This window comes from Astatotilapia calliptera, chromosome 10 (assembly GCF_964374335.1).
Source record: "Astatotilapia calliptera chromosome 10, fAstCal68.1, whole genome shotgun sequence".
Taxonomy (NCBI): domain Eukaryota; kingdom Metazoa; phylum Chordata; class Actinopteri; order Cichliformes; family Cichlidae; genus Astatotilapia; species Astatotilapia calliptera.
The window spans coordinates 18,543,066-18,555,984 of NC_137431.1; the positions used below are offsets into that span (position 1 = coordinate 18,543,066).

Genomic DNA, 12,919 nt, shown 5'->3' on the forward strand with positions numbered 1-12,919 from the left:
GGTTGTGGACTATAACTCCCCCTTTCCTTATTTCTGGCCTCCACTCATTGGTGGATGAGCAGTGGTGTATTTGTGATAGTTTGTGTTGCTGCTGCAGTGCTGACAGAGAAAACAGTGACCTTGCATACTGCCGGATGGAGCGGAGCTGTCTCCTAATTTGACTTTCGCCTTATTTACACAACAGCAGGGGTAATGCAGACTAGACAGAGGCCCAGAAAAAGGCAGGGGATAAGTAGTCAAAACAATAAACAAGCAGACGCATTCCTTAAAAGCTCTGCCTAGAAATTCCCAATATTAGACATAAAATACAAGAGGAAGTGCAAAGATTGTTCACAATTACACATCGCAGCCTAAAGGTTTTACTCAGTTGGTGTTACAAATTGAAAACATTTCCCGAAATAACTGACCTCAGCTGAATCAGACAGACTATATATCTGCAGAGCCGGTCTACAGGATCATCTTTTGTGTGTTTATCAAAAAAGTAACTCAGGAGTAACTGCTGGAAAGATTCTAGGTTTGCATTAATTTAATCAAAGTGAGACATCTTATCACCTTGTGTCTGAGGATGTAATGTATTAATCTGTAATCAAACTGAGCAAAAAGGGCTTTTTCATGTTGAAGACTGCAGCTTTTTGACTGCAGCTCATATCCTTCCAAACACCTTCCTGTTACCTCGTCTACAGTATTAATGATTATCAGGAGCACTGCACTCATTTTAATCCACTGACTTCACAGCAAAGACTCATTCAGTTAGACAAGCAGATGTGTCACTCTCACCTCACAAACTCACACACATAGAAACTCAGCCTAACTCACCCTAGCCCGGCGGGCCTGCAGGTGTATAGGGGATGAGAGGGACGAGCGCGTCAGTGGTCTGCTGCGGGTCAAAGGTCTTGAGCAGCGCCTGGACAGTGGCTCAGATTTGTCTGGAAATCTGGAGGTTCCCTGATCCTGATTTACTCGGCTTACCATCCTGTCTACAGCCACAGAACCCTGGGAGGACCAAAGGGAAGAAAAACAGTGAGATGGAGCAGCATGAGACTTCAAGCCAGCTGAAGGTTCAGTGTCACTTTTAAAAGCAGCAGCTGAAGAAAAATCCAACAACAAATTCAGCTCACTCGTCATCAGAACACAAAATGATTTCAAAGCTTTTAAAGGACATACATGATTTTATTTAGCATTATATTTAGATTTTATTTTGACAATAAGCGATTAAAAAAAATAAATACATGTTGACCATCAAGAATTAAAACTATAAGGAAGAACAGAAGAAATGAAGTCAAAACATGTTTCATAACCAATGGTAATCCCTGATTTCTGAAATTTTTTTATGGCATGGTGAACAACAAAATCTTAATTCCTCATGACAAATGCCAGTTTAAATAACATAACTCTAATTTTCTTTATAGAAAGTTTCCATGTAGTTGTGTCCCCTTCAATTTCTTACCCCAGTCCCTGTCCTCATGTCACCTGTCTCTTCAGCAGCTCTCTGGTTTCTGTGGAGTATTTCGTGGAGCTGGTGTTGGTGGTGCGTGATGAAAGACATAAGACACTGGTAATGATATATCTGCCCTTCTCTTATTCTGAAAAATCCCCCTTTATGCCATAAGTATCTCCGCTCAGTGACAACACTGGAAAGTCCAGCTTGACCTGATTGCTCAACTACTGTACCCAGCAGTGGGAAGACCCGCCGTCATGCTTCCCGCTCTTCCCTCCTGTCCATCGCTGAGTTGATAACAGGGATGTGTGTGCAAATGTGAGCGTGTGTAACTGAAGCAGGGATGGCATTCGTGTCTGTAAACGGCATGCTGATTTCCCCACCAAGATTTCCATCTACAAGTGCATGGATAGAGAGCCACATTTTCTCTTTATTACAGCACACAAGGCTTGTCTGTGCAGAAAATTCCCCCTCTGACCTTGCAGAGCATTGCCATCATAGAGATGGCATGATGCTGTTGCTAGTTTTATATAACTGTGTGGTCAAAGTTACATAAAAACATCAGGGACACCGTGTCCCCAAAACTAATCTTTAATTTTAATTGTGTTACTCTTACGTAAAAAGGTTTGTTTGACTTTGATATTTCGGTTCTTTCTATGAACTAGCCGGGCACTGAGGATATTACCACAGTGCACACCTCTTCATTACACAAAAGCAGCTCTAGCAGCTCTGAACAGTGCAGCATGAAGCATGAACATTAGTTCACTGGAAGGTTTCTGTCACAATTCCTCCTGAGGTGCACTTAAATGTGCCCTGAGATTCACTGTAATTCGTTCATTTCACTAAAAGGCATAAATATGAACCTCATGGCTGCATTAGATGAAAGTCACTCAGTCATGTTGACTATGTGAGAACCCAACAACATCCCTAACCAACCGCCCTATCAAAATGTCACAGTGATCAATTTAATAGTTGAGATATTGCAGTCGGGATCCAAATGCTTGACTGGGACCATCACCCATGTGAGCTGTGATTCTATGACTATCATGACAAAAGCAAGGACACAAATAACAACTTTTTACACCGACATAGCTAACGCAATTCTGGAAAGTATAATGAGCATGTAGGGTACTTCATGATTGCAGGATAGTGTCTGAGGAAAGAATGAAAGAGAATATTATTTGGAGCACTGAACTCACTAGTTTTTCTATATTGAGCACATGACCTTAAACTTTGGGCCAAATCAAAGGCAAGACTGATGAAGAGTGTTGTTTAGAGGAATAACGTGGCAGTATATACCAGGAACCTTTGATATTTAGCTGGATATTGCATATTTTTAACTCATATAAATACCTCCGTTGTGCTCCAAAACAAGGATGACCTTTTTGCTATAAAAAAAGAAGAAGAAAGAAATAGATTGCAAGTCATTGGGTTTAGTGAATCTATAAAAGAGATTCTGTGCTTCTTCCACCATAAGACGGCTAAATTCACCACTTGTATTCAAAATGCTGCTGTCACTGAAAATAAAAGTGTGTTTACGTGCTCCACAGAGAATGTGGCACATAAAGCTAAAAACAGAGAGATACTGTAAACGCGCTTTATTGCTGTTTCCAGACAGTTTGGATGAGATTAGCGCGATTAAATACCACCATTTTATTACATTCCTGAAGTTCTGTGCTGCTGGTTAAAGAGCTTTTGAGGTTACCAGATTTACACTTGGTAAGCGTAATGAGGCAGCTGGAATGCTGTGTGAGAGCAGAGCAGCACAGCCATCCGCAGACCGTGTTCCTCTTCCAAAAACTATGTTAAATACACCTGTAAAATAACAGCGAGCCAAAATGACGAGCTCAGCTCCTGTAATCTGCTTTCTGGAGACACGGCGCTTTATCCAGGTGGATGCCAAATGAGTCAAGATCTGTTTGATTTGTGAAATGCCTTAATGATGGAAAAACAACAGGCTTGGAGAACATCCAAACTAATATTCTTAGCTATGCTGCCTTGTTAAATGAAAGGTGGGTAGCTTAACAGGGGGGAGGAGATAGAAAACTGAGGCCTGTCTAACATGTGTGAATGGTACATTCTGTGTTGATGATGAATATACGCAGTCAGTAAAATGTTGCTAAAGCTTTGTTTAAAAAGCAATCATTTTTGCTATAACCAAAGCAGTGGCCCACACAATACTCAATTTAATATTTCACTTAGAATTCAAACTTTGTGCAGCAAATCAACCAGTGAAAAAAAAAATCAGCTTATCTGATACAACAAATTTGTCTTGAGTGGTCATTACTGAGTTTTATCATTGATTTACCCGCTGACTTTGAGTGAGAGGCAGTTTCCAACCTGGATGATATTGGCAGTCCAACAAAGGGCTGAGAGAGAGATATAACCGTTCATGGCCTTCACACTCATCCATTTATAATTAAAAATCACTGGTAAACACATACATGTGTTCAGCCTGTGAGGAGGAAACCAAAACAAGACAAGATGCCTCCGTCACCACGCTGCACAAACTGTGCTACAAAAACTAACAACTGTGGTGTTAAAACGTCTCTTTCCTCTTGACTTGGTGACTGCACTGAATACCACAGTATTGTGCAAAAAAGTCTTTAACCACATGTCATTTCTTTATATTTTTCCCTGCAGGACGTCTTTATCATCATATCATTTGTCTTGAGCAATAGTGCTCCAGGTTTTCTGAAGGTCTTGCGTTTCCTTTTTTTTTGCTCATTTTCAGTTCAGTTCTTATACTTGAATGTTTGTTAAGCCACTTAACAATGACCTGTGACTGATTCGAGTGTAAAAAAAAAAAAAGCACCAAACTCAGTTTAAATTTTATCTTCTGGCGCTCTATTACTAGCAGCCTGTTGCAAAAACACACTATTATGTTACGGTCATATGTAGTGATAAACCCAAATGTGGAATTTTGACTTAAATTGTTGACTTCATGCATGTTTAATATGTGTTATGTCCAGTATGTACTGTATGTATAATGCATATGAAGATCAGGAGAGATGTACAACAGTGAGTGTCTACAGACATCTGAGGCTCAGGCTGCAATTCAGTCAGTAGTGTTGGAGATAAAAATTGATGGAATTAGGCTCACGGGAACATTCAGACTTTAATTCACCATAAATAAATACCACAGAAAAAAAGGCAGCCAATATCCAGAAAAGAGCTTTGAATGCCCTTCAGGAATCCTGGAGAACTATCCGTGAAGACACAAGCAATAAATTACAGGAAAGCTGCCTGAGAGACGTCTTCCTATACTGAGGAATAATGGTTCATACAAACACTGACTCTCAAACTTGTTAGAATAGTACAGTTATCCTTATGTACTGTATTTCTGTTTTTCTATGCACACTTTTTAATAAATCACCTGTTTCCCATTTTCAAAGCAAAACATATAGAAATGAGGGGTGACTCATGACTTTTGCATATGCTGTAGTTTTAATATTGATAAATTCCCTCATTTAATACCTCCCGAACAGAGAATCTCTCCAGGTTTAATGTCTTCTCTTCATCAGCAGAATGCATTCAGTTGCAATCTCAACTTGAATGCGTGCATAAAAAACCTGCGTAAATCAGTGAACTTCTACATTTTACAAGCCTCACTGTCTAAGTTTCTCTAAGTGATGCACAGCGTACTTGCTACATGTGAATGTGTATTAAGAAATGTTTCACTTCACCTTTATGTTCCTTCAGCTTTAAGTCTGTGAGTTTCTTTTTAATCACCACGTATAATCTTCATTCATTCAAAGCATTCTGAGAGCCTGATGTGAATAAACATAACATTACTTGTACTTGACTCACTGTGGTGCTCTGCTGCTCCTCATCAGCACTGGCCTCATTTGAGTAGGAGGAAATTGCGCCTTGGACTTCTTGGATGCCCTCATTGAGGTGGTCCAACTTTTTCATCAGCAGGGTCATGGAGTCATACGCAGAAGCCTGAACGTATAGGTAAAAAAACAAAAAAAACAAATGCAGGAAAATATTTCTCAAGGACAAGCTCTGGGGATAATCTTACACTACGCCTTTCGTGTATGCTGAACCTAAAACCATATACTCCTCTTCCTCATTCTTCTACTCCACCTTTCACTCCCTATAGGGCTCCTTAGAGATGAACATTGGGCTTTTTCAGCCTAACTAAGGGTAGACTTTGCAGTCTAATCATGTCTCAGTGTGATTTTTGTAGAGCAGATACATTTTTGTCAAGTCAATGTCAAAGACTGTCGCCTGTAAGGAGTAAGCTTTGCTTCATATCACAGCAGCACTGCATGTTATGTAAATGTGTAGTATCTCTCCAGACCAATAGTCATGCACTACACCCTCAATTTCCCTCGCTTTCCTTCTACACCCATTGGTCACGGGCTCTGACTGAGACACTTGTTCACTCGCCTTCCAGGAAATGAACAAACTGCTTTGTTTCGGGGCTCTGCTGCCAACCCCAGAGTCCCAGGGGCTGATAGTAGCACATAGGGCCCCTTTGAGGAGCTTGAAATCCAAAAACAGCCCCCTCACTCACACACACACATGCATAGCTATACACAAGCATGCGCTCACCCACCCACTTACGGACACAAACACACCCTTCTGTCCACTCCCTTTCCCAAAGCCATCATGTTGACCAGTTTGAAAAATATCAGCAATAAGGGCTTTGGCAGCAAAGTCATTTCCTGCACGTTACGGCCCCCACATCTCCAGATTCCACACACGGGAACACAGAAGGGTTTCTATCACCGGGGTGCTATTTTTACCCTCACTGTGGGTGACAGAGTGACGGGAGAACACATCTAGTGGAGGCTTTTCAATGGCACGAGTGACTGCAGACACAAGCATGTGAATGTAAATGTGCCAACACGAACACAAATGCACACCATAGCATACACAAGCACAGACAGAGTGCTCTCAAAGCTCATGAAATGTTAATATACTTCTCTCTGAGGGATCAGAGAAGATAGAGCTTTTAATGCATCCTGACATATTTGCTAAAAGACCTTTTCATTATATGGAGAGGCTAAGATGCCTGTTATTTTGATATAGTTTTTTTCCTGCAGCTTTATCATTGATAAATACTTTCATATACAGTCTGTTTGCCTGTTGTACTTACATGTTTTAGATCATCAAACAAATTTTTATATCAGACAAAGTAACCCAAGGAAATACAAAATGATGATTTAATTTATTAAGGGTTATCACACCCTTGCGCCCTCTTGTTAAATCATAATTTAACTCTGATTAACCACATTTTTTTTGGCAAGCTGAGTTCGATTTCAGTAGACGCACCCAAGCCCGATTACTTCCAGACCTGCTGAATCAAGGAATCACTTAAATAGACCCCGTCTGACAATGTGAGGTAGACTAACAGATAAAGAAAAATCAACACATCATGCCACAATCTAAAGAAACAGCTGAGAAACAAAGTCGACATCTGTCAGTTTGATAAGGGTTACAGAGACACTTCAAAGGCTTTGGGTATCCACTCAACCACAGTGAGCCATTAACCACAAATAGAGGAAACTTGGAACACCTTCCCAGGAGTGGCTGACCTGCCAAAATTACTCCAACAGGACACTGACGACTCATCCAGGAAGTCGTGAGAGAACCCAGAAGAAGATTTAAAGAACTGCAGGCCTCACTTGCCTCAGTTAAAGTCAGAGGTCACAATTCAACAATAATGTTGAATGTCAACATAGACACAAGTCAAAAGACTGGGACTGGTTAGAGGACTCATTTCACATTTGCCAAAAAACATCTCAATGATCCCCAAGACTTTTGAGAAAATATTCTGTCGACTGATGAGACAAACCTCAAACTTTTGGAGGGTTTGTGTCCTGTGACATCTGCATAAACTAACACAGCATCACACCAGCAGTCCAACATGGTAATGTAGTGTGATGGTCTGGGGCTGCTTTGCTGGACATGGAAGACTTCCTGCAATTGTTGGATCCATGAATTCTCCTCTCTAACATTAGTAGAGAGCATTAGTTTGTGTCTTCAAGCTGAAGCACACTCCAGTTCTGAAGCAGGACAATAATCCAAAACACACCAGCAAGTCCACATCTGAATGGCTCAAAAAAAATCTAAAATGAATGTTTATGGGGTGGCCTCATACAGGTCTGGAGTCATGTTAGTTGAGGTGCTTTGCTATGAGCTTAAACTGGTCATTCATGCTGGAAAACCCTCTAATGTGGATGAAATAAAACAATTCTGCAAAGAAGAGTGGGTTAAAATTCCCCCACAGTGATGTGAAAGACTCATTTCCACTTATGACAAACAGTTTTAACATTTCAGCTCTTGATGCCAAAAATGACACAAACAGTAACTACTTTTTTACAAAATGGCCAGATAGCTTTGGGTAGCTTTTTCCCCTTAATAAATGAAATCAAATAGCAAATACTATTTTCTCTTTTTACTTCACGCAGCTGAATATTATCTTGTAAGTGGACCTAATAAAAACATGGCTTAAGTCTTGTCCAATACTCTTTAAAGGGTATCTAGACTTGGTCTAAATGTCAGCCCAGACAAAGGGTAAAGTACTAGCTGGCCTAACTGTAATTCCCTTATAGTACTTCATCTTCTTTCATTATCCCAAACACAATTAACCAGATTGTAACTTGAATTAGAGATGGGAAGTCTCCAATAATGCTTTTGCTTTCTTAAGTATTAGGTGTACTTTGACATTTGTAAGCACTGGTAGTAGAGGTGCAAAGTAATTCTACAATATTCATCCAAATTCAGAAAACTACAGATATTAAGGGTTATCTCAGGCGAAATAATACTCACACAGACACAAATTCAAGAAAGTGAAGTCATATCATTATCTGTAAAAACACAGATTTATTTTTCTCAAGTTTCGGGGCATGACAGCAGGCTGCCAGAGACTAACGACAAATCTGTGGCAACGATTAATACACCTTCACATCTGAGCTATTAATAAGGCAGAATAATTATCACCAAGCCTGCAAGACACATTTTATTCCAAGCAAAGTTTAATTACTTGCTTTTAAACATTTAATTTGGCAAAAATGTCGTCCACATTCGGGGGATGTGTCCAAACTGCTCAGGCCAAAATATTCCAGGAATGTGTGAAACAGCAGTGGGGTTCCCTTCAATTAAACAGGTATTCAAATGAGCCCCGGCCTCAGTCTGTCAATAAGTAACTTGAAAAGCTACTTGGTCATAATCCTTTTATTTCAGGCCAAGGCGGGAAAGCTGCGTACAGCAAACCAGAGGACTGTTGTGGAAACGTGCCAGCAGCTGAGGGCTGCTCTGACAGGTGTGAGAACACAGTCAGGGGCACTGTCACACTACGGGAAGCCTGCTGGTGTGTTGCATGCTGGGAGGATTGGAGATGCTGGGCCAGACCAGGCCAGGCCAGGCCAAGGGAAATATGGGAGGAATTTCTAACAGGGGGGAACCTGCTGAAAGATTCCTATTTACTTAGACTCTCTTTTTTTTTAATTGAATTGAAGAAATAATGCAAAGATTTAGTAGCACACAAAAATGGAAGCTTTTTTTTTTTTTTAAGTTTTATGCATTTAATAAAAAGAAAGAACAAAACAGGCTACTTTAAAAAATTCAAATACATTGTGCAGACCCCCTGCTGCCCTGCATCTATAGCCTAAATACAGCACTGGATCAGCACATGACAACTTGCTGTGCACGCAGCACACGAATGCAATGAATATTTTCCTCAAAGATGATATGAAAGTATTCCTATTTAGGAAATTCACTCCTGGCCCTCAAATGAAATCAAGCTCGAAATGTTTTGACGTTGCTGCCCTCTGGTGGCGCCTGTAGGGATCACAGTTGCAAAAAAAGATTTTAGCTGCAGGCATTCTGGCAGGTCTCTTTAGGAAACTAGAGGGGCGACATAATAAGATTAATTGTGGCTAAAATTGGCGTTACAGTCCAGGCTGCCTTGGCTCACTTGAATACTTGAATGGAGCAGTTGTTAATTTCACGAGTAAAACTTGTGCTTTTCCTGCTATGACCGGATCCCTCTCTGCTGTGGAAAAAGGATCAGGCTTTCCGCAGTGCAATTTAACACAGGATAAAGGCTTTTCAAGTGCTTTCTCTGGCTGTTCTACTAAGTGAACAAGACTTCTTTGTTTTTTATTATTGCCCAAGCCCCCCTCTTATTTTCCTTACCTGTTTTCCATTCTTCTCCCATGTGTCCTCCTCCTCCTGGCTACCTGTGAACCCAGGTTTGCCCTTGTTGAGTTTTTGCCAGTCAAATGGTGTGCTGTTAGGCTGGGCATCCTGTCTCCTCCTTAAGCACTTCCTGTTCCTGCTCAAGTTTCTACGACGACGGCTGACCAGGAATTCCTTATATTGTAACGTTGCAGGAAAGTCATCATCACCGTCTTCGCCCTCCGCCTCTTTAGAAGTGGATGACGATGACTCTCCGCCATCAGAGCTCTCGTTGATGACCTGATTGCCAGTCCCACAGTCGTAATCACAGAACACAATGGCGCTTGGGTGGTGTTTTACTACTCTTAGCACGTCCTCTGGTGTATTCATAGATGCAGGCAGACGTTTATGACAACATTTGTCCAGGACTGTTGGGGTCTCTGCAGGGCTCTCGTCTTTCTGCTGAGGTATTTTAGCTCCACAGTCTTTTACATTCTCTGCCTCCATCTGAGAATCACTATGAACAGCTGCTCTGCGATCCAGGGATGACACCTCCATGTCCTGACCTGCTCCAGGAGACATGTCTGAACTCTGTCTGCATTCACAATGTCCATTCTGTCTGAAATCAGACACAGGAGCATCATGCAGGGAGCTCTTGTCCATTTTCAGCTCGTTCCATTTTGTGGTATGACTGGTTACAGGATCCAGAGCACAAAGCAGCAAAGGAACAGACTCAGACATGCTTCTTAGATGGCCGATGGAGGCTTGAGGCAGGAAAGTAGCTCGACCTTGAAGGTCACCCAACAGAAGATCGACAACCTGATGGTAAGTATGCCTGTTTGACTATTCCAGCACAGGCAATGCAGCTGATGGACCTTCATACATCTCTACTGAACCATCTGTAAGGAGCTGAACTGGACCAGCTGCAGCTGATAAACTGAAAGTACGCATGGATGATATTTACAGTTTGGACCAAATTTAAATGGCCCAAAGTTCTTTGATGCCTGAGTTACAGAGAAGAGGAAAGAAAAACAGAAATCGGTTAATCAAGAATACATTTAAAAATCCATCCATTCAATAACCCCTTTATACATAAATTCCAAAACATGAAGGATGTAGCACATAATATACAAATTCATACTCATATATGCAAATTAATCAATATTTTTTGACTGTCAGACGGTTCAATAAGCACTCAGTTGTCAAAACATTTGAATTTTCTGCCAATTATTTCATGAGCCAGCAGGGTCAAACCAGGAGCCCTCTTGCTTTAAGGCAACAGTACCAACCACTGCATCGCCACATGCAGTTTTAAAATAAAACAGATAGATTAAAAAAACACATGATTTGAGTATAAATCATTCTCCTACAAAGATAAAGCTCCTCCAGTGTTCCTCAGGTGAAACAGAGTGTGCATATTTGGGTAAACTGATCGATGTTCACATGTACGCGGGACGAAAAATATATATGAATGTGTAACAGAGAGCTATTTGTTTTGTAAATGGATGTAGAGGAACTTACGTGAAGCGCTCATGAAACTGCTGCTTGGACAGTTTTCAGAGGCCCATTCTGTGAATTCATTAGTTTTGTTTTAATGAATAACTCTCGGGGTAACGAGCAAAGGTTAGTGCTCCATTAAAATCTGCTGTCGATTCAACACTGCATACAGGACACTTAAAATGAATTAAAATAGCTCAGCGGCAGTGTGCTTTTACAAGATTACTTTAATATGTAGAAAAATATTTTTCCATTTTTAGTGAAATTATGTGACTCATATCAGTCACATCATGAATGTGATTGTTGGCTGATTCCTCTGTAACTCTGACATTTTCATTATTTTTCTTTTCTCGCATTTTTCTCAAACGCATTGTTTTTTCCTGCAACATAGCTATTTTTGTCTGGAGCCAACACACCCTTTCCTACCCTGGTTCTCAATGTTTTCGTTGCCTTTCAGACACACACACACAGACACACTCATGTTTAACCCTCAAATTACATAGAAATACTTATTCACTGTAGAGCACAGAGAGTATTTACATGCAAAAATCCTTTCCAACATAGAGGATTAATACAGCAATGTCGCAAATGTCACTATTTCCCACATGTTAGCTGAGATGTGAAACATCATCAACATCATTTCAATCCTCTCTAACTGACAGAATATGAGAGAATTTGGGATTCTGACCTACTTCTTAAAAAACACACACACATAAATGAAAGCACGCTGCATTGTAAACAAACACAGACTCATATTTACAACATACCAGACATTTTAGCACAAAGGTTGTGTCACCCAGGAAGTCTTTCCTCAGAGCAGGCTGAAGATCAGGGGGTAGCAGATCTAACAAAGTGACCTGTGCGTTTATACAGCGTGAAACCGACTAAGTTTATGTGGGGAAAGACGTGAAATGCTGAGAGGGGAGGAGAGTGAAAGAAGGGCTGAGGAATGCTTTTCCCTCCTACATTACCTCACCGAGAACACATAGAGAGCTCCACGGGCAGGTGTTTAGATTATTTGTGTAAGCGTGCCTGTCTGAAGTGCGGCTGTTATTTATTATTTTTCATGTGAATGAAAGTTTGTGCAAGGCAAAAAAAAGAAAAAAAAAGGGTAAATGATTCACTCCAGACAAAGGAAATCAAATCTTTTTGTTGGTCGATCGAGCAGATTAAATATCTGCACGAAGACAAACCAGACTCCCTCCCTCCCCTGTTCACTCATTGCTATACAATATGGCCCAGAGCAAAAGATTTTTCACCTCAGAAGCAGATTCCTCAACAGCACATGAGGTAATGCTTCAAACTCTTCTTATCTTCTGTAAATATCTCGCCTTCCAGACTATTTCTAACAGCCTGTGCGCTTTCATCAACAACTGAAAGACCTGTGATATTTACAGAGAAGTGGATGGACTGAAAAGTTTTCAGGATTGTTTGAAAACACAGATTTTCCCATTTTGGAGGGAACCTCTGTGGTCTGGGGTGAAGCTCTGCTATTTGTATGTTAACCTTGAAAATGATCCCGCCTGTTGAGGCCCGTTTTTTGGGAGAAGAGGTCCGGACAAGGGGGAAGACCGTAGAAGTCTCTTTGCTTACTGTGACATCAACTTCTCAGGGTATTACTTAATTACTTAAGCCGTTACATTAGGCATCAGCAATGTAATAAAATCCTAATCAGAATAACTTCAAAGTTTCACATCCAAATCTTTGGTTCATCAGGAACATCGTGACTTATTTAAATGTTGAGATTAACATTTACTTTAAATTGTGACGATCGCGATTAATGTTTTACTGTTTTGAAGAACTTCACATTCATGAGAGCGATCCTGTTTGAAGAATCTTGATAAACCTTCC

At 40.7% G+C, this 12,919-nt stretch overlaps 1 protein-coding gene across 1 annotated transcript in view; it reads right to left on the reverse strand.

Annotated features, from left to right (window-relative positions):
• stard13a (StAR related lipid transfer domain containing 13a) overlaps positions 1-10,562 on the reverse strand; it is a 50,776-nt gene extending 40,214 nt beyond the window's left edge. Inside the window, exons 1-3 of the mRNA XM_026181698.2 lie at positions 9,590-10,562; positions 5,249-5,383; positions 817-993 (exon numbers count right to left, since the gene is read on the reverse strand). Of these exons, the coding sequence (XP_026037483.1) occupies positions 817-993; positions 5,249-5,383; positions 9,590-10,312 (1,035 nt within the window). The 5' untranslated portion in view covers positions 10,313-10,562. The remainder of the gene's footprint in view (positions 1-816; positions 994-5,248; positions 5,384-9,589) is intronic.
• Positions 10,563-12,919: the final 2,357 nt, after the last annotated feature.